The following is a 22,624-nucleotide window of genomic DNA, read 5'->3' as shown; positions in this document are numbered from 1 at the left end:
TCCATCAGTAGGACATGAAAACGCATCATGTAGCCTGTGGTAGGAGAACGGGAGTCAAGGGTCATGGGAAATATTCATAGTTGAATCCTGAGAGAGGGTGAATATATGAATATTTGGGGCACGAAGAGAAAGAGAGTACTTGAATTTACCTCACAGAGATGCATTTAGCTGACTTTTCGTGGAAAAATGTGCAACCTTTTGACCCCATGGAAGAGATATGAGGCTAGATCCAAATTTGGAAATGCGACTAAATGCACCAACACACGCAGCGAATGCAGAAATGCCGTGCATAATCTTTCCCTAGTCCTGTTCAAACAGGAATCAGACAGACACCTTTTATTGGATTCTCATATTCCTTCTGCTCAGTGCTGAATTCCAGTAGAGTGATTCTGTCACCACAAGAAAATCTTTGTGAGACATATGATCATAGTTGGAAAGCTTTTAAGCCCAATTACTGAGACCATATATGGATGGATTTTGAAACGCAGTCAACATTGGGTACTTACAGCAAATTCTGTTTCTAAAACCAGATGCTTTGGTTTGGATTAGTGTCTTTTTACTAGCTTATCTTAGTCCCATCTTAGTTACATGTTCAAATAATCGGATAAGGATTACATAAAAGGCATTTGAACAATGTTTTGTGGGAGATTATGTAGGGATAGTATTGATTTTATCCACTGAGATTTGACTGAATTGTGGATGCTGTGATTTATATATGTGTATATACATTTTATTTGAACATTTATTTATTATTTATATTATCCATTGAGATTTGATTGAGGTGTTTTTTCTTTCTTTATTTATTTTATTCTATTCTATTTTAATAATTTTAACTAAGCAAAACTCAATTTTCTGTAGAAAACATAAAGGACTATTTTATTTTATGTTTTTCCTGCCGATTTTTATTTATCATTCCTTGCCTATTCAGCCTTGGTTATGTCAACAGACACTATAGAGAGAAAGTTATTACATTTAGATGAAAGATGTTTTTGTTTGAAGAGTTTTCTACTATAGCACCAGGTTATTATTTGATTATACATTGTCTATCTATTTATCTATCTATCTGTCAGTCTGTCGAGACTGCTGTTGAATGACTTGTAGCGGGTCACCAGGTCGGGGCAAATGAATAACTAACTCCATGGGACTGAGTGTTTAACTAGTTGAAATAATCTTAACAAGCCTCTATTGCTCAGTAACTAAAGTTAAACAGAAGCCGTTGATCCCAAATGTGCCCATATAATAGGAAATATTGTCCAGTTATAACATTTAAACACTATTCACAAAGATAACTTCTTCAAAAAGTATAGTACAGGTCAGGCAAGGGATGGTTTCATATCATGATTTATTATTTATTCAGTTTAATCAATATTAAATGGTCACATAAATCTACTAAACTGGTTTTGTCACAGTTTTGCTGTTTACTACAAAAAAGCCAATTTAATATTTTTGTTGTACAAAGATGCAAAATTATGATTGATCAACCAGGATTGTGAAATTCATTATATTTCCTGTCTTCTGATCTGAATCACACCTGATGATTCATTTATTATTTCATTATCTGTATGAATTATAAACCATAAATCATTAGTGTGGCGTATGCTGTTGGGAAATGTCCCACCTGTCCAGCAGGTTAGTGTGCCGCCCAGATGATGAAACAGTCACCTGACTCAGTCAGAGAGCGATTGCTTCACAGCAGGAAATGAGAGATCAAGCTAAAGGATGCGTGTCTTTTAAGATGCTGTGCCGTCTCCTGCAAACCTAACAACCAAAACGAACTCACTCCCATTATAATAAGCAATCTGATACAGTAAAAATGCCTATTTTATATTATACATTTTTAGATTATATATTATGTGTTAATGTCACTGTATGTAAACATTTAATAGATTATATGATAATAACACCTACAATAATGTTCCGTTTTTTTAACATTAGTTGCTTGTAATAGTTAACAATGAAAAATACCAATTAATTTTGTTAGCTTATATGTTAAATTCAAACTGTAATACATTATTAATAAATGTGCTACCATGAACTAAAAATAAATATGTATTGCTCATTGGGAAATAAATGTTAGCATTAGTGTTATTGTAATGTGAATTAGTAATTATCATGATGAAACACATAATTGTTCTGTTAAATCTAATTTTACCAGGATAATTCATTTACTTTCAAGTAGTTCTGTCTTGCATGAGATGTACCTGTTTTACTGTGAAAATCATATTAACCTGAAACAAAGCTTATCGGATCAGCCTGTTATTATCAGCAATGCTCTCCCACCTGCTGTAGTTTTAAGTGTTTGGTTCATATTGCTTGTCGCCAGAGGGCAAATGACTGTCCTTTGAGAACCTGTAGAACATCCACTTAAATGGGTCAACAGAGTAAACACTCATCCACCTTGTGCCTCAGGTTAAAACACACTGTCCCACACAGCTCTCCTGTCCACTTCTGCCTGCAGTCCAACCCACAAGTCTTATTTTCTCTCTCTCTTTCCTCACTTCTTAATGTAGTTTGTCCTTAGGGATACTAAGAACACTGATAGGTGCTTACAGTAAGAACATAAACACATAAGCGCACACCTTAACAGTCAACAGACCTGGTCATGTGAAACCAACGACTTTCTTGATTGTCGCAGTCCTAGTTTGTGACTTTTTGGGAGGTGAGTGAATATTTTGAGTTGCATGTTGGTTATGGTTTTGTTTGTTAAACTGAAATAGGCACTAAATTTAGTTATAGCTGCTTTGGGTAATGAACTGTTTTTGAATTGAGATTCATTTTAACTAGCTAAAGAGATTTGTAAAGTTATTCTTTGTGAGGTTTAATTTTTTTTTATTAAAAAAAAATGTATTAATTGGTTTGTTGGTTTGAAAAATACGTTTGTATGGGTTTGTAAAATTTTATTTATTATATTTATTTTTTACACAAATAAACCCAAAATATCAATATATTACATAAAAAATGTCATTTATAATAACAAAATCTTGGCTTTGAGTAATTCACTATGGTTTATTTTAAAATTGCTAGACCATATCAATCATATCAGCCATGGTTATTGTTAAATAAAACCAAAACCATTAAAACATTTTTTTTATAAAATAAAATATGAACTGAAATGAAATAAAATATATTTCAGCGAGTTGTCAAGGCAACATTTCTCATATTCGTTTAGTTTAAGTTGAAGTACCTAAAATTAAATAAACAAAAAAACTAAAACTTAAAAAAAAATTTAACGAATTAAACCTTATTATCAAAAACCATACTACTATACCAATACTAGTATATCAATACTAGTATACCAATATAACACTGATCTGACCGCCCTGAAAATCGATATAAAGTAAGTATATAAAAATACATAGTATATGTGTCCTTTCGGTACAATCAATGACAAGATCTTCTAACGTTATAGCACGTCTCTACCTATGCGTTTCCACGCATGTGGTAAAACTGGTTTTTCCTGTGCCGGATTTCTCTTGACATTGACAAACGTTTGTCTTTACGCTGTTAGTTGAGCGAATTGAATTCATTTGTTATGAAAGTGAACGTCCAGACACAACATGCTGTCAAAGGAGCTGAATAAGTATAGATAGATCACCAGACGGCGGGCAACGTCATGTAAAATATCTTTTTGTTATTGCGTCTCGCTACATATTTAACTCCAGTGTTTCACAAGACAGCCTGTCCATGCTCGATTAACAGATAAGACACCGCATCACACCCGTAATTGCGTCTTGTTAATATCTTGTGTGTTAAACTAGCATTTGTGTGTGTGTGTCTGCAGCTACATGACCGACGGAGGTCTCAACCTACACTCCCGGAGGGTTAACTGGGTCTCGGATGGCATGAACTCCGTGAGAGGGACCGTTCACCACTTTAATCCCAAGAGTCAAGAAGACACTGATAGGTAGAACTTAACCTTTCACCTTTGCATTGCATGCACTAACTCACCCTGTAGACTCTCATTTTCCATGTATTCTGTTTCTTATGATCAGTAGTCCTGAGTGTAGATCGCCACAGGATGTATGGTAGTCAAACCGGAGCATTTCAGATGGGCAACAGAGTTGCTTTTGTTTCCTCACAATGGAAGAGAGTAGTCATTGTCTTTGTGAGCGCCAAAGGCAACAACTAATGCATCAGTTTAGGCATACATCCACTTCTTTTTGCGTGTGTGCGTTTGCTCTCACATTCGGTGTGCTTTTGTGCCGTCCTGCAAGCCCTGCGGCTGTTTAACATCCCACATCCCTCACCGTTTGTGCTGTGTCTCCTCAAGCGCAACAATAGTGTCTGTGAACATGGAAAACCGTCTGTGTTTTTACTAAACACATTCTGAACTGACAGTGGATGGCATATTTATTATTAAATGCGTCTGGTGACTCATTAGTTCAGAACTGAAAGATGTCTGATTTGTCTGCTTTAAAAGGGAAAATGAAAAATGTAGAGATCGAAAAGAAAATAATGGGTAGGTAAGTATGAATGATTGATTGATGGGAGGATTGGATCTGAAAGAAGCCTCAGAAAAGACTTAATTTTCCTTATTTCTTCTCAAGAGTTTTTATTAGTGATCATTATAAGCTTCTCATTGATCATTCATGCATCTCGTGTTGTCTATACTGTGGAACACATATTTTGAAAAATGCCTGTTTCTTTTTTTGTTGTTTTGGACCCCATAGAGTTCAACAGTCAGGTTGCGCAAGTATAAATGTGTTTTTTAATGATAAAAACCTTTAAAGACAGCCTAATGTGAGCTACAATGTTGTTAAACAATGGTATATCTGTTTGTTGAAGCCATCAGTCCACGTTATTTCAACTTATTTTTTAAATAATCATGTTTAAAGTGTAACTAAACACTTAACCAACTTTTTTTAGTTAATAATCTGTAAGAATGGATCTTTATTAATACCAGTCATTGATTCGAGTAACTTTTTTTGACATTTGTTTATAAAGTGTTCTATTTCTACAGTATATGGTGTAAAAACGTCTTAGTGCTGCCCTCTTCAGGTTGAACGGTGGCTACTGCAGTTGAATTTTCCTATTGGATGTTTCGCACTTCGTGACGCACCCAGGTTTCAGCTCACCCCGCGAGCTACGCCCTTGGCAGTATAAAAACCATCTTGTGTCGTCAAAACCACTGTAGGGAGTCAGGAATTGGAATTGTGAGTATTGAAAACTATCAGGATAGAGTGTTTTAGCATCTATTTCGTCCCCTCTATCTCCGCTGGGGTCTGCCCACTTTTTCAGCATTTTCAAATATTGCCAGTGGGTGAAGTCAGGCTCCGACCAGGGTTTTAGTTACCCTTTAACAGCAAAATTCCTATGTGATAAACTACTTTACCCATGATTCAACAGAGAATCGCCAATCAAAGAATCTAAAAAAGTAGATTTGCAGCAAAACAACACTTTAGTGCCCACCGTCTCCTATGAAGCACTGCGAATGATGTAAGAGTCACTCTCTCTACCTACTCAAACTACAGTACTAACATAATTGTATATTATATATTTTGCAACATTTTTAAATCAAAAGTTTTATATTTCTCTCTAACAAAGTTTGTTGTTTTGGGAAGGAGGCGGAAACCGGCGAACATTCAACAACGTTTAATAAAATATATAAACAAATACAAAAACGAAAGTAAAGGCCTCTCTCGTCCTTCACTGTCGTCGCTCTGTGAGAGATACGAGACCGGTGCGTCACACAGGTGTTGCTCATTATCACTCACGCCACCGGCCTCGCGCCGTTCTCTCAAGGCCCTCGGCCTCGTCCTGCTCGCCACATTTACCATTTTTAATTTGATTGTCATTTGCAATGCTTCATGGGATTGTAGTTATTATTTTCCTATTTGAAGTCGTTACAAAAGTCTTGTACGGTTAAGTACAGTCTTGTCATTTTTGTCCAATTTTTTTTTGCTTCTAATCAAAGTTTGTAAATTTGTAATTTACCTTGTAGCTCATGGTTGGTAACGGACTTTTATTAAAACCATTTGAAAAACAAATGTATGCAAAAATACTTCTGTAACCAAGATGGCTTAAGTTGGCAGGCACTGTTGCACTTTATTGAATTTAATATCTTTTGTTGTGTTTTCATAGAAAAAAAGTTTGTGTAGACATGACATGAGGGTGAGCAAATGTCGACAGAATTGTAATGTTGGACTAACTCTGATTGGTCATTGACATTTTGGTTTGACAGTCCAGTCCTGCGAAGTGGACCAGACATTGTCTGCAATGAAAAGTCTGGCTCTTCAAGACTAAACCCCTGTCCTTGATGAAGTCAGTGGAGAAGATCTCGCTGATAAACTGGCATTTGATCACAATCTTGGCAGAAAAAGAGTCAGAGTCAGATTGATGACCTACAGACCAGTTTTGTTATCCATGGTTTTCCAAATAAGGTAATTTTCTTGAGCCCAGCCAGGTGTGTTCCCAGGATTCTGTGCCCAGTACCTGTCAAGATATCATCTTAGTGCCCAGATTGATACAGGTGAAAGAGGGATGATCTAAGACCTTGTGAAATGTTGCTAGAGGGTGGGAATGGTGAGAATCCAATGGGAATTCCTTTTCTGCCCTCTCTCTTACTGGAAATGTCATGTATAATTTTGGAATTCTTTCTCTAACAGCAGCTGGTGTAAAAAACAAAAGCATTAAATCTTTTTGCTCACGTTATTTCGACTTGCTTTGTCATCAAATCTTCCAAAACAAACTCCGGTCAGTGAAGAAAGATGAGGTGGTGTGAACTTCAGTGGTGCATCCCTCTGAGAGCTGCTTAAATTCCATCGTGAGGGGAGCCATGTTGGTTTTGGAGTTGGATGATGTGGATGCTGTAGAAAATTATTTAGATTAATTTGCTATACTGTAAATTCAGTCAACGCTCCTTTGATCAGATCATAACTCTCGCTTTTGGTTTGGTGATCCTTTGCAGCTGATGATTCTTCTTGTTTTGCTTTGACTATATTTGTCTTGCAGATGATAAATTGTATTTTATTGATATTATGCTATGATTAGTAGAACCAGGGCATATTCACATAAGCACTCTAGTGTAAGTGTAATTTCAAATTTCGATACAATACCTTGAAACACATTGATACTCGATACCATGGGAAAAAAACTGCCATATATATATATATATATATATATATATATATATATATATATATATATAATTTTTTTTATTTATTTTTTTAATATCATCTCATATTTTTTGATGAATAAAGTGGGTTTAACCCAAGTCTTCTGAAGAGACATGATATATTTATTTTTATTTTTATATTAAGCATGCCGCACCTGTTTTTTTGTGATAAAGGAAATAGGACCACCCTATACTTTTACATAGATATTCAGACACAGCCTCAGAAATGACAGTCGTCTTAAGCATGTGGTGTGTGAATCTCAGTGTAGTTTCCTGCCGGTGGAGGGATGTCCGTTTTTCAGGTCCACGATGACTGCTACATTGTGTGTGACTGTGTAATTTGGCCGTGGCAGTTCAAACACGGCTCTGAAACGTGATCGGGGCGTCTCACCCTGGAGAAAGGGGCTTGGGGACCATGTCTGGACTGAAAGGAGAGCCCTGGTCAAATCCACACCCACACACAGAGAAAATGTGCCATATTGCACACACATTTGTGGGTCAGTGGTTTTCATAAGTTTCATTGCATGTGAATGCCTTTGGTATGCTACATGCTCTAAACCAGATCAAGCTTTTAGTCAGATCAGTTTTCGCTACTGTAGCTTTAAGACTTCTGCATGTAAATGACCTATTTGTAATGATTTTCTAACGTCTACCAGTGTAGACTTTCATTCATCAGGGTTGGCTAAGTTGCTGAATACAGAATAGACATTAATATGTAAGTGGTCATTTGTTAATCATGTCATGGTTCATTAACTAGAGCTGGGAAATATAACTGAAAATGTATATGAATATGAATATTTAATAAATATTTCTTGATATTTATGTATTTGAAATTTGTTTTGTTTTTATTATAATTATAATTTTTACTTTTTTGTATTATGTATTGTATTTGTATTATTTTATACAAAAATAATAATATATTTAAATTATTTATTTAATATATGTTCATATATTTTTCAGCCTTTTGATTAGACATTTATCTTGATAATCTGAAACCTTCTTTTTTGTTTTTTTACATTAGAGCAGTAACATGATATGCCCCCTTTAAGCAATATTTGATTTATGACTTGCATTGCAACCAAAATTTTTCCGAAGGCATTTACATGGAATTGAATGTGCTTCTTTCTTTTTCCTATCATTGTTTTTAGATGTCAAAAAAATTTTCTTGCTGATATTTCTCTATAATGCAGTTTTGTATTTTGTTAGTTTCTATCCGCCAGTGTTGTTTGGCTGTAGATAAATGAATGTTTTTGCCTACTGAATTTGACCAGAAGTCTTTGGGGCTACAAGACATTCTGCCTACACAAACGTGCTCTCCAAAAGAGATGCAAAAAAAGATGAGCTGGCAACTTGCCTTCTTGCCAACAAGCAAGCCCAGCAGGTACAGTCATGAAGTTCATAGTAGGGCTGAAAAAAGATCTCTCTGCACTTTCACGCTTCTCTCGCTCCTCACCGCACACCCAGACTCTGCAGTAAAAGCACAGTAGCTGTGGCTGATTAGGCTCTTGAAAGCATTGGTGTGTCTGGTTCACTTCTCAGAGATCTGATAATGTGTCCCTGTGATCTGCTGTACCTGTAGAGTGCCAGATAGAAATAGACTGAGAGAACTGAACACATTGGACTTGACTGACCGGTCTAAAGCTTTTGTACGAGGCAGTGAAGTGTGCTTTTGAGGGTGACAGCTGAGGTTTCTTTGTATTTTTGTGTGAGTTTGTGTGCATTTATAGATGTGTGTGCCCAGTAACTAGACCTGCAGTTTGTTTTGGCTGGTCTCGAACACTTCTGATTAAGTGTTAACGCTTTACATAACCTGATAGCTGTTTTTAGGTCAGTTATTTTCTTTGTTTGTCTTCGTTGTTTTATTTATTTTTTTTGCAGTATTTTGTTTTGAAGGTTTTTTTGTATTTCATTTTATTTGCTTTATTCTCATTTTTTTATTCTGTATAATTATTATTTTAGATTTTTAATATTTTATGTTTTTGTTAATTTATTATTCATTTTTGTTTTTCATTTAATTTATTTACTACTTATTTATTTATTTTAATTAATTTTGGACCAAATGAAAGACCTCTTATAGTCACAATGATCCCAGTGATCAGATTATCAAAAAAGAAAAAAAATTTAATGTAAGACGAGGACTTACTCTGGGCGAGCAAAGTCTGTCATTTTCAATGAAATATTCAGTTTTGGTTATATTATTATAAATATTAATTATTATATTTTATATATTTGGTTATATTTTTATAAATATTATACAATTTGGTTAAACATTTAAAAAGTAAAAAAAAAAATCTAAAATGAATCACATGTGTTAACACAATTTTATCATATTTCACATTTACAATGGCAAATAGCTATTGAAACGGGCTGGTCTACACTCTAAAAAATGTTGGGTTGTTTAACCCAATTTTGGGTCAAATATGGACAAACCCAGCTATTCGGTTAAATTTATTGACCCAAAATTTGGTTAAAACAACCCAGCATTTTTTAGAGTGTAGTAACACGGGTGAAACCCAGAAAGTAATTTAAGTTTTCCTGAAGAATTCCTGCACAAAGGGAGACGCAGCCTCTGTCTACTGTCATCTGTTACGCTTAACCTCATCCATCGGCAAAACTGCGATAAGTTTAGGTCTGGTTCTTTCACCTTAAGCCCTCAGGACAAGCTCAATGACAGCATGGGAAGCATTCTTCACTCTTAAGCTGCTTAAGTCGCCACCCGTGCAATTTTTTTATTGGCGTGTTGAGGCAGAATATTTAGGAACTCTTATCTTTTGGATGTTTTAAATGTAAAAACATTGATTGATTTGTTGTTTCAGGTTGAATCAAGGATGCAAAAGAACATCCGTCCATTTGCCCTTGACACGTCTGGTATTGATGGAGAAAGCGATATGTAGAGAGAACTGTTTCCTCTGTGGTTTAGGATGGCTGAACATGGGCTCTGAGGGGGGCTTAGCAATCACATCAGAGCGGACTCCTCTCTAAACAGTTAAATGGATGGGACAAGAGAGAGAGAGCTCTTATCTGACATCTGAGGAAACAGCTACTTCCTTTACCACAGTCTATACATACAAAACACGAGTGGCATCCAATACTCTGTGGTACTGGAGCTGTTGACCAAGTATTATTGTTTGACTTTTTGTTTAGAGGAAAGCTGAAGCTCATTCTTAACTGAGAACACTTCTAAATGCCTGTTCACCCCAAGAACTATAAATATATAACGATAAATAAATTAGCGTTCACACCAGCGGCACACAATATCATTCTGTTTATTCTAAGCGTGCAACAGTTTTGTTGTCTGCTGCTTTTAAATGCTTGTAAAAGCAGGATGGATTCTGATTGGCTGTCGATCAGTTGGGAAAAAAATCGTTCTGAAAGTGCTTCCAACTATATTGTTTCTCTGTGCCTTTATTGTTATAGTTGTGGTGCGACTGGACTCTGCTGTTCTTTTATATTTTGAATTATTCTAACAACAATATCCAGTTCTGGGTAGATTTGCATATTTGCATTTCATTCTTTATTTTCAACAACATGAAGTGCAGTAAAAAACACATACATATTACAAATATTACACTACAGAATGAGAGAGATCTTGCAGCTTGGTAGATTCTGAAGTCCATGTGTAAAATTGTTCACGTGGACTATGCGATTGTTTTTATGGGGAGGAATCGCACCTTTAACACCCTTTAACAGTGCTAACTGGATGCTTGAGACAATGATCTTAATCACTCAGCACAGCCATCACAGCCAGCAGCCAATTCACATGCAAATGTTGCCGGACAACAGGAAGTTGGAGATGGAGGGACGGAGAAAAGAAAAGAAACACACTGAAAGACAGAGGGAGGAGGATATCCATCAACACATGGGACCCCCTTCCCCCCACAGTGTGTGCGAGAGAGAGAAAGAGAAGGAGAATTAGTCATATAAATGGATTGGAAAGTGTCAGTAATGCGTAATTAACTACATTGTTCGGGAGCAGGACAGTAGCCAGTAGTTGTTCTCAAAACAATTTTTCCTGAAAAAGCTTTTTCCAGTCACCAAGTAGCGGTTTAATGTAACAAAATGCTACAGAACGTTATTTTTTTGTCACCCACAACTTTACAGCAATGGTGAATATAATAATGTCTGCTGTTTCATGTAAAGCATTAAGAGGATTCGCTAGGGAATCTGTTCCTTTGGATTGATTCGTTTAAAATCAGTCTGCCTTTCTGTCTAGTTTAACTATAAATGATTAACTTATAGTATGAGCAATCAAAATTCATATGTGAATTTATATTTAGGGGTAAAAAACTATGGAAAATGTGCAGCTTTTGTCTACCATCATGTGCTGTCGCTGTGTGTATTCTGTGATTGAAAGTGAGAGACCGAGAACAAGAGAATATTTGTGTTGTGTCAGTGTGGCTTGTGTATTTGCAACAAAAGAACACATAGAGGGATGGAAACACAGGAAGGAAAGAGAACAACAATAGAGAAATAGTCTTGTGTTCAGTGTCCTCTTGGCCCCTACAGACCCATTGGCTACAATAGAGCTCCTATCTATCTATGTGTTTTTATCTTGTGTATTTTGTATTTTTTCTGTTTGCAGTATTTGTGAGGGGAGAACTGTTCTACCTTTTCAAATTTGTAGTTAATTTTAAATGAAAATGTTCTGCCTTGTTGGCAAAGCATATTTTTACTAAGGCCCTGTTTACATGAGAACGCTCGTGGGTGAAAGCGTAAAAATATTTTACCGGATGTGCCTTTCGTTTACACGGCGACGGCGCTTTTGGGGCTTAAAAAACGAAAAAAAGTGAAACCACCATCCAGAGAGGAAATTGCTCCACCGTCGCGTTCCCGTGTAAAGGGTAAAAACGCAAAAGTCTGCTTGACAGTGAAGGTTGTACGCAGGCGCGCGGACTTGGTTTTGTTGTGTGGCAGTGCTCCACATTGCCACCTAGCCGCCTGGAGTGCATACTACATTGCATTTCTCACACTTTTACGTCACGATATGCCCGCGGATTTCCCACCCAAAACGCTCGTCTAAACGCGGAATAAAAAGTGATAATGCAACGCCACTTTTGCGTTTTCTCTTCAGAATCGTTTCTGTGTAAACAGTCCACACTACTTTGTTTTCGTTTAAAAACGGAGACCTTTTGCTACGTTTGCACCTCCTGTCGAGACTAAGACCACGTTTACACAAAGCTGGGTATTTAGCGAAACTAATATTTTCCCCCTCTCCGTTTTCAAAAATAACATTGTTCACACACCCGCATAAATACGCCGTCGAGCGCCATCATAACTATGCCAAACGTTTTGGCGGCAATGTAGGGAGAAGGATAAAGCCATGCAAGCCAATCAGAATCCTCAGAATCGACAAGAGAGAACCTAAAACGCCGTTTCTCCCAGTTCACACGACAACACATAACCGGCGTTTTCAGAAATCTCCACTTTGGCCGGAGTTTTTAGAAATAATCGGTTTCTGTGATAAAAACGGGGTTTTCGTATAAATGAGAGGCCAATCCACAGGGAAATATCTGTGTTTTCCCTTCGTGTAAACGGGGCCTAAAATGGAAAAATTTAAAACCGCGAAATTTAGGAACGCTGCAGCTCCGTTTTGCGTTTTGAATCTTCGGAGGGAGTTTTAGTGTAGACGGGACAAAACGGAGGAATTTAGAAACGATGACGCAGAGGCTCACACTCGGCTCTATGATTGGGTGTCATCAGTCATGACGTGTCCTTCCCTGATTCGTCTACCACTGTTTAAACCGGCACGTGCATGTCCAGTATTGGTGAATGGTCGCGTGATCCGCGTTTTCAGTCGTTTTAATGTGGACAGAGATCAATTCTAATACGCAGATAAAACGCGATCGTATTCGTTTTAATTCTCCGTTTTTAAACGAAAACGCAGTAGTGTGGATGGGGCCTAAGTATCCACGTTTGCTCATGTAATTTACCCTTTATACAAATAACATATTATTTATTATATTATTTACGGTAAAGCTATTTAAAATGTTACATAACATTTCTATTTCAAATAAATGTTCTTGAGTTTTCAATTAATCAAAGAATCCTATAAACAATTATCCACAGTTTCATATTTGCGATGAAGGCATTGTTATATACTGAATTGTGATTGTTTTTATGACGCATATTTTATCACATATTATGCAAATCTATTATGTTGCCGTTGCAAGCTGCTTTGCCTTTGAATGTGTAATTTTTTTCCATATTCAAAATGATTCAAATCATGCTCTGCGGTTCCCTAGAAAACAGCCCAGAGTCACAACAACTGTCGTTTGAGGGCTGTAAAGTTGTTGTCTTGTTATATTTTAGTGTTATGTTTAATTCGTGTTGAAGAGAAGAGAGAGAATGCGAGCAGGATGGAGAAAGGAACTACTCTGAATTCCTCATGCTCACTAGCAGCTCTGTCATTACAAACGTCTGGCGGCAAAGGTTTGGGCACGAGGGCTGGAATCTCTCTCTCTCTCTGCCTCTGTTTAATAACACAGTCGCACACTCAAAACTGCTCTATGAAGACAGAAACCTCTTGTCACAGTCACACTATATATATATATATATATATATATATATATATATATATATACACATTCCCACTTTTAACGCTAGCGAGATTAGCAGTTACTTGTGTTTTTGTGTGTTTGTGTATACAAAAACAGCTCAGATGCTACATATATATGGTCTCGTTTGCCCACAAAGTTTTGTGCCAATGTTTAAGGCCAAAAATGTTGTTTGCGGTTTTGTTAAACACAACAAAATTGCATCTTTGTCTGTTAGCAGGATCTTTCCGCTAAGGATTAAGGCAGCTTGACCTTTAACTATGGGATGTGACCCTTAAAAACTTTTGTGAACAACAGAGCATGAGAACGTGAAGCATTACAGAATGAACTAATTGGCCGGGTTTGGTGAAGTCTGTAGGTTAGTCACTTATTGACTTTGTGCCTTTCAGCCACAAGCTAGCCACACGCTAAACCCCTGACAGACAGAAAGAACTGTAAACCGAAAATGGATTCCCACACTCTTATCGCGGTGGACTATGTTTCCAAGCTGTAAAAACACACTTAAGCCGTAACTTATCACAAAAGATGGTGTGCTTTAGAAGATTAGCCTACTCCTTCACACACCTACACACACACTTTTAACGTACACACAAACACTTTTCGTGTAGGAACCTGCCTTGCCTCAAACCTGTAAGGTCACCTGGGATTTACGACACAACGCAGATGTCCAGATCTAACTCATGTGAAGACGGTGACTGTCAAACCTGCCCTACTGAGATGAAAGACGAACTTTTGAAAACACATTCGCTTGTCACCAGTTGATATATGAAAAAATATATAAACATAAATAGATGAAAAACTTTAACTTGAAAAATTGCACGATTATTGTAAAAAGTTCTAAAATTACTTAAACAAATAAATTAAAGCTATATAGAATTATAGTTTTTTAAATGAAGTATGAAAAATGCACAAAACAAAATGACTAAAACAATGAAAAAAAATGCAAATAAAAGCTTATTAAATACTATAATATAATATAAATTATACAAAAATAAAATGGTTCTCCTCCGTGATGGTTCACCCCAAAATTTAAATTGTCATCATTTTTCACACTCATGTTGTTCCAAGCCTATATGACTTTCTTCTTCTGTGGAACATAAAATACAATATTTTGAAGAACTGTTTTTGTGTCTACAATGGATGTCAATGGGGTCCAAATCAACATCGTATGGACGTTTTTCTAAAAATCTTGCTTTGTTCCATATTTTCCCATATTAGATATTAGCATCAGCATTGACCATTATTCTATAGATCTATACTCCTACTGTTTGCCATTAATTGTCCCTCCCCCCATCTGAGAGAACTTTGTTTATTGTGAATATTCACAAAACAACCTAGTTGATAATAGCAGGTTTTCCGTCCACTTGAAAACACAATTTGATTTCAAAGCTTTAGTTCATTACACATGAATAATTCAACTTAATTAACATCTTGACATTCTTTCTAATCCAGCTCTGTTCTGAGACCAGTTCATAGAGTCAACAGACATCTCCTTTTGAAGTCCTGCTGGGCTTAAAGACTGCTTTGTGATCAGATTACGATTCCTTCAGTTGGTAAAGCCGCTCCCCTCAGCTTGTGGTTGGCTGCTGGGTTTGTGTGTGTGTGTGTTTGCGGGGAGAATCGGTGTCTCTCTCTCTCTCTCAGAGCAGCGATAGGCAGAGTGAGGGAAGGAGTGCAGTGGAGCTTTACTCATGAAGCTGCCTGCCACTCAGCCAAACTTTAGCGGCCTCTCGCCGGTTGTCCCGGGATCAGGCTCTTGCCAGGGAATTCTGCAGCCTGGCTCCGACACTCTGAGGTAGAGAGGAGGAATTTTCTTTGTTTGAGGATTTATGGGGTGGAAAGTTGCTTTGCCACGTGGGATTGTGTTTGTGTGAGTGTCTTGAGTGTGAAAGAGAAAGGTGTGTGGTTAAACCGCTTTACTGATCTTAGATTGTGCTAGAATAAAATGAAATATACATATAATATATGCTAAATATATTGCTGTTATAAAATAAAAATTAAATGTTTAAAACAGGTGAAAATTGACGCTTCATGCTATTTTGTTTCTCAGGTGCATTTTTAAAGATTTTTTTATTGTTTGTTGACCAAAAAAGATATATATTTGGATTATAATTATATAATTGGATTTTTACAGTAAATGTGTATGATAATGATTGTTGTCGTGTTTAATTTTATACAATATACTCACTTTATGTACTTTATGTATTTTGTGACGGTATGAACGCTGGGGACTGTGACGTCTTTCTTGCTTTTTTTCAGGTATTGACAACCTCAAAATTTAGGACACTGTCACAAAATTTGATCTGTTTTACTTTATTTAAACACAGTATCATTATCATTTTTTTTTTAAAGAAATTAATACTTTTATTCTGTATTTTAACTTGATCAAAAATTCCAGTGAATACATGTATAAGGTCACAGAAAAATTCTATTTGATCTAAATTCTGTTCTCATCAAAGAATCCTGAAAAGAAAATCCTGTTTTCAACATTGATAATAATAAGAGATGACACTAAAGACTGAAGTAATGGCTGGTGAATATTCAGTACATGTATTATGCATGTGCATAAAATACTTCTTTCACAAACAAACAACAAATCTTGCCCACCCCATACTGTGCTGTAACTTTTAAAATCATTTTCCAACATTTGGAAAGCTAAAAAATGATAGTTGCCACTGCCATAACAATTAACTTGAACAAGCTTATCAATGACCCATACACTTTTCTTGCTGTTCCTGGTTAAAGTACCTTTCCCAATCTCCCACAATGCCTGGCAACAGGGCTGGGGTTGCTGTAGAGATGGGTATCCTTGCAGAACTAATTGATAGGCCACCCAAAGCAAACAGGACAAGGGTGGTGTGTGCAGTCAAGCTGTAGCTCACAACTCCACTCTGCTCTTCTAATAACAGGTCTTTAGAAAAAAAACTAATTTCCTGCCCTGTGGATCAACCCCCACTATATGCTTTTACTTCTTTGGGGCTTGACACTAATCTAATGTCCTAGACGGGGGAAGGGACGGGTGCCGGTGTTTCTGCATGCAGGCACGTGTTTGACTATGGTGGGATACTAACAGGTTGTTTTGGGGCGGTTTGCGCTCAGTCGTGTCACACCTGTGTCCGCTGTCACTGCTAATTAATTAAATTTGCCAATTCATAATATTAGTTTAAGATTATTGGCGAATGTTGTCGGTGTTGAGGGTGAGGGATTGTGTGTGAAAAACAAAGCAGCCAATCTCAGATGGGTGTCTGTTTATGATATAGACTGTATTATTTTCCTCTTAGACTGCAGTTGGGATTTAATAAAGAACATTTTGTCATTGTTTAATCAGCCTTGTGTCATTCCAAACCCAAATTGCTTTTATGTCTGTGGAACAGAAGATGAGAAATTAGCACGTTTCAATACAATTGCAAGGAATGCTAAAGACATCAAGCCTAAAAAGGGACACAAAATCGCCTTAAGAGAATCCTAAAGATTCATAAAAGTAGTCCACACAACCCATTTGCTATATTTGAAGTACTCTGAAGCTATTCAATAACTTACTTGAGGTAAGGAACAGACCAAATTTAAGTCGTTTTTCGTTATTCCAGTAAGCTGTGATCACACGAGTCAGTGATTTGAACTCAAGAACTGAGTCATTTGTGAACAAATCATTCAGAATGGTTTGTTCATTTGGCTATAGAAAAGACAAGTAGTTTGTTCAGGCATGTTTTTTTAGGGATTTACAAGTGCACACATATAAAAATGCACATAACTAGAATCACAATAAAGTCATATTTCAACATGAACAAATTGTCGCTGTACTATGATTGTATGTTAATAATTGTCTTATTTTAATTGCGAATATGACAGATGAGCCATAATATTTTGTAGTCACTCTTTACCAATAATTTGTTTTGTGCTTTTAATTTATTCAAAATGTTTATTTTCTCTCTGGCATTTCAGAAAATCTTTTTGTTTAAATTCCATGCCTCATTCTAAAGAGTTCAGAGGCGATATTTTGCTCACTCCCCTTCTATTTTGGGTTGGTTTGCACTTGGGCAAAGCAAGGGGAGGAATGTATTTGGATTATATTGGAAAGAAAGAAAGAGAGGAATAAATTCTTTGAACATTTATAAAAGTACCACTTTCTGACCCACCTCTGCCCTTTATACCACCCACACCCTCTCTTTCTCTCGCTTTCATGTGAGAAGTATTGTATGGAACATTTGCAGACCTTTGTTTTGTTGTTTTAAAGATCAGATGCTGGTCAACAAGGAAATTGTATGTTGACCTATTCTGTTATTCTGGACAATATTGCATCGGAGATGCTCGCGTTGACCTCATTTATTCAATACAACGTATTTAAAGCATTAAAGGTACAATATGTAGAATTTTTACTCCACGTTCGCGACTAACTTTGACTTGAGAGAGACGCGAGTGCTCCATGTATTGTATTAGACAGGTGAGCAAATGTACATAAATACTAATCAATATTGTTTAGTTCAACATGATTAAATGGCAGAATATGATCTGTAAGTTATTCTAATGTTGATCTAGTTTAGGCTAAAGCTAGTCTCATACAGCCAACAAACAACCTAGCCTAACTAGGAAACACTCGAATGCTCTTTAGTGTGATAGTAAGTTTAATTTGTCTAATAAACTAACCTGTGTGAGTTTTAATTCAGCACTTTCGTGTACTTCGGTAGAATGAAATGTTCTTATTCCTTTATATACGCGGGACTTGCATTGCGTGCGACACGTATACGTCTCTCATTAGCAATTCCGAGAGATCCATCATCTTGACGACGAGATCCATAATTCCACTTGGTGCTTTGCATCATCTATATACGCCTTTGTTATTGGAAGAGATTAGTGACCCCTGGTGGCCAAAAATGACATACCCTATGTTTAAATGCCGTTTAGTGTGATAGTGTAATGTTAGACCAAGTGAAGCAGTGCTGAGTTAACTCAGTCTCAAGTTTAATTTGTCTTATAAACTGACCTGTGCGAGTAATCCAGCACTTGCGGGTAGTTCGGTAAAATTAAATGTCTTTATTCCTTTATATCCGCGGGACTCGCGTGTGATATTTGTCCCTTTAGCAGTCACGACCTGCTTCATACCACTATGAATGTTTGCACTCATCCATAAACATTATTAGATCCATCAGCTTGACAGCAAGTCCCATCATTCAGCTCATCACTGCGTCATAAACCTACACCTTTGTTATTGTTGGAAACTGTGCCCTCTTGTGGCAAAAAACCTACATATTGTGCCTTTAATTAGTTTTAGTTTTAGTATAAATGTATATGTACACTGCAATAAAATACTACTTACTATTTACAATATTTACAATAAATTCGGACCTACTTACTTTTGTGTTTACTTTTTTAATATAGTTTCCCCCCGTTTTTACTTTTACAAGCCAGTTTTAGGTGGCAGGTTCTCATTCTAATTTAATATAACGTTTAATTCTCATGCTAAAATAATCTAAAAAAATATCTTATGAATAATTTAATATTATTACTAGTAGTAGTAAATTCATATTTAATGAATATAAAAATGACATTTAATATTAATAGAGGCGTTCTCATTCCATTGAATAATCTATTAATGTTATGCAAAATATTCTCAAATCTCTTTAAAAATATTCTCTAATTAATCATTTGAATAGTATCAAATATAAACTAATATTTAATGTATATTCAAAATTGATACAATAATTCAATTTTAATACTTTTGCTGTATTTTCTTAGAAGGCAAAGACTTTTACTAAATCTGTTATTTCAGATAAACTAAATGCGCTAAAATCCACAAAACAATGATTTGGATTTCATGGCGTCTTTAAAAAGGAAGAAGTGACTCATTCGTGTCTGTTTTCTTTCCATTTTTGGGGGCTTTTGGTGTTTGTTTGCATTCGCCATCTATAGCATCTGACAGCATATGGCAAATGATGAATGAAGCAGATCATTTAAGCAGACACGTGGAACCAGACAAACACATAAGCACAGTGTGTGTGTGTGAGAGCTATTAGACACATAGCTCCAATGGGACCAACTTTCTCACAGCTCATTAAAACAGGAACCACAGACGTCCCTCCACGCCAGTTATGTCGAGTCAGTTATGATAGACTTGAGCTATGGGGACTTTGCTCAAATCAAAACAAGTATCTATTCAGGTCTTTCGCAGGACGTCAGAACTGTGGTGGATGTTTGAACACGCGCCTCTCTTGATTCATGACTGTCTGTGAATGAGCTTATGGGCTGGTTTGTTTGCCTGAATGATCATGAGAAATGAGGAGGATTACGTGGTGTCTTAGGTGCTGATAAGATGTTTTGTTTCCACACACTGTTGATAAAGCTAGTTCTTTTAGCATCACTCGAGGCTGGAGTAGCCATAGCTGGTGACTTGTGGGAGTTTGGGCAGTCTGTGTTTGGATTTAGCAAATAGCATGGAGGGACTTCCTGTTTACACACCCTCAATACATTCATATCAGCAAATGTCATTTTCTCTCTCTCCCAGGTCTTATGATGTTTGCTTTACCAACATGGATAAATTGTGTTTTTTAGCCTCATTCAAAACAAATTATCCAAATGTATCACTCTATTATTGTCAGACTTTGTCAAAAGTATGTTTTATATTTGAAGAGTTCAGATGCAAAAGCCTCTAAGTGCCATTTGAAATTTTCTTCTAGAATGATTATTTTTATCAAGCTTGTATATTTAAGTTCAGTGATTTCACTTAAATGGCAATGATAATTACCTATTAATTGTTATTTAAGTGAAATTACTGAACTTAAATATACAAGTTTGATAAAAATCATCATTAAAGAAAAAAAATTCAAATGGCATTTAGAGGCTTTTGCATCTGAACTCTTCATTTGTACTTGTATATGAGCGTGCCATATGGCTCTATATCAGCACAGCTGTGATTGCCTATTGCTGAATCACAGCTATGCTGATATGGAGCTATATTGCATATAATCATGAGATATTGCTCATATATGAATAAGAACAAGATATCATTTTTCGTGATTTGAGTTAAAGCAGCAAAATGCTGATTCTGGTATTGTCAAATACCAGAATCATATCTTTTTTTTTTTTAGCCCGATTCAAAATACATTTTCAAAATTGATAATTCTGTTGTCAAATTTTCTTTAAAAAAAAAAACTAAAAAAATAATATTTAAGCTAAAACTGCTCTTTTTGTCAGGTTTTTAAAAATTAGCACACCTTTTTAGCCTCATTTAAGCTATAATAACACAATTGTTAATTCTATTGCTGTCAGTTTTTATGATTTGACAATAAAATGTACAACACAAATCCTCTCACAGCTAGGTTTTCCCTTTATCCAGTTGTGCCTTTGGTCCATATGATTTTGGTTGAGTCCTGCTGAGCATCCTAAAGGATTTTGTGGGGGGATATCCAAGCAGAGCGCACTGAGAATTTGAGGCGCAGAGCTAATTAAAACAAGTTTTGAGGAGCAGAGAGACGCGCCTAATGTCTGAAGCATGATGGGAATGCAGGTTTTTATGCCCTCACTGTCCCGGTGCAGACTTCATGACTCTCCACAGATGTTGTTTTTGCTTACCTTTCCTTCCATTCCTACATTTTCCATATTATGCTGAACTTTCTGAATCCATGTATTCTGTTTTATTTCTCGCAGTCTTCCTTTCAGTGTATTGATATCATGTTCCTCAGAGAGAATAAACTGTTCCTCTCTCTTTCCTCTTTGTTCTCAGTTGGGACGACAGCAGCTCAGTCAGCAGCGGGATCAGTGACACCTTGGACACAGATGACCTCAACACCAGCTCGTCCCTTAGCTCCTACGTCAACACCCCATCTGTCCCACACAGAGACGTAGATGAACAGGTCAGTCATTGATTCCAAAGGCAACTTCAGAGCCTCGTGGTCGAATCAGAAACATCTGTAGAACTTCACATGGGAAACAACAGAGCACTTAAAAAACATTAACATTGTAAAGTCTACATTTATCGTTCTATATATACTGTATAACGATAGATAGAAAGAGAAATTATATTTTAATTATATATTTAAAGATGTATAGAATGGTTTTAGATTTATACAATATATATAATTACATTTATAGAGATGTTTGCACACATTTGTTTACTTGCAATAGTTTAGTAAAGTGTGTCTTTAGTTTGACCTCAGCATTATTTTCAGTTAACTTTAAGTGCATGAAGTACACATTTAGTCATTCCAATTTAGCAGACTTTAAGTATACCAATTTAGTAAATTTACAAAAAAAATGTATACTTAAATTAATTGCAGGGTATTTATATTAAGTACATAAATATGTAATTTTATTTCTATGTTTTTATTGTACACTTAGCCTAAAATAGACAAATTTCAAACACATTTCTGTATTTATTTATTTTTTGATAGTTAATATAAATAATAAATGCATCGTAAACCTTTACATAAAACTTTGAAATCTTTTCATTTGAATAAAAATCAACCCCTGGGGCATAAAAGTGCCTAACTTTGAAGACACCCATATATATAGCCATAATACAGAGAAATCTTGCAGTCTTACAAATATCATGTTGAACTGTTAAACAGTCCTTTTAATTGTATTCACCATCTCTGTTTAGCATTACATGCAATCAAAAACAGGCCTGCAAATTTATAGCACTGCTTTGGGAGCGGTTCTGTTGCTTCATTGTCCCTTTTGATTCAATGAAATATTGGTGGGCCCTTATCAGAATTGGCCTGAACCCGCTGTGTGCAGTCTTTGTGAGTGTGAGTCAGCAGACTGACTCAACTCTGCCCCAGTGATTGATCATATTTACAAGCTCAAAGCAGGTTAACATATGCTGAACAAATGGACCAGTACAGTGAAGCTAAGACACTGTGTCTATCTAGCCTGTTCTAACAAGATGAGCTTTGTAAATCCAGACGTGACACCCTGGGTTCTGTGCCAATAAGTCTGGCTTCTCAGTTTGTGCATTTGTGTT

The 22,624-nt window shown here is 36.2% G+C and overlaps 1 protein-coding gene across 4 annotated transcripts in view; it reads left to right on the top strand.

The window, feature by feature from the left end:
• nav2b (neuron navigator 2b) overlaps positions 1–22,624 on the top strand; it is a 65,320-nt gene that overhangs the window by 20,121 nt on the left and 22,575 nt on the right. For 3 of the 4 annotated variants that reach the window (XM_089127917.1, XM_089127918.1, XM_039647949.2), the window contains exons 12-13: positions 3,782–3,904; positions 21,386–21,515. In XM_089127917.1, the coding sequence (XP_088984043.1) occupies positions 3,782–3,904; positions 21,386–21,515 (253 nt within the window). Of the gene's footprint in view, positions 1–3,781; positions 3,905–15,302; positions 15,464–21,385; positions 21,516–22,624 lie in introns of those variants that run through there. The other variant, XM_089127920.1, reaches the window with a different exon arrangement.

This window comes from Pimephales promelas, chromosome 25, assembly GCF_988280905.1.
Source record: "Pimephales promelas chromosome 25, fPimPro1.hap1.1, whole genome shotgun sequence".
Taxonomy (NCBI): Eukaryota; Metazoa; Chordata; class Actinopteri; order Cypriniformes; family Leuciscidae; genus Pimephales; species Pimephales promelas.
This window is presented reverse-complemented; position numbering and strand designations above follow the sequence as displayed.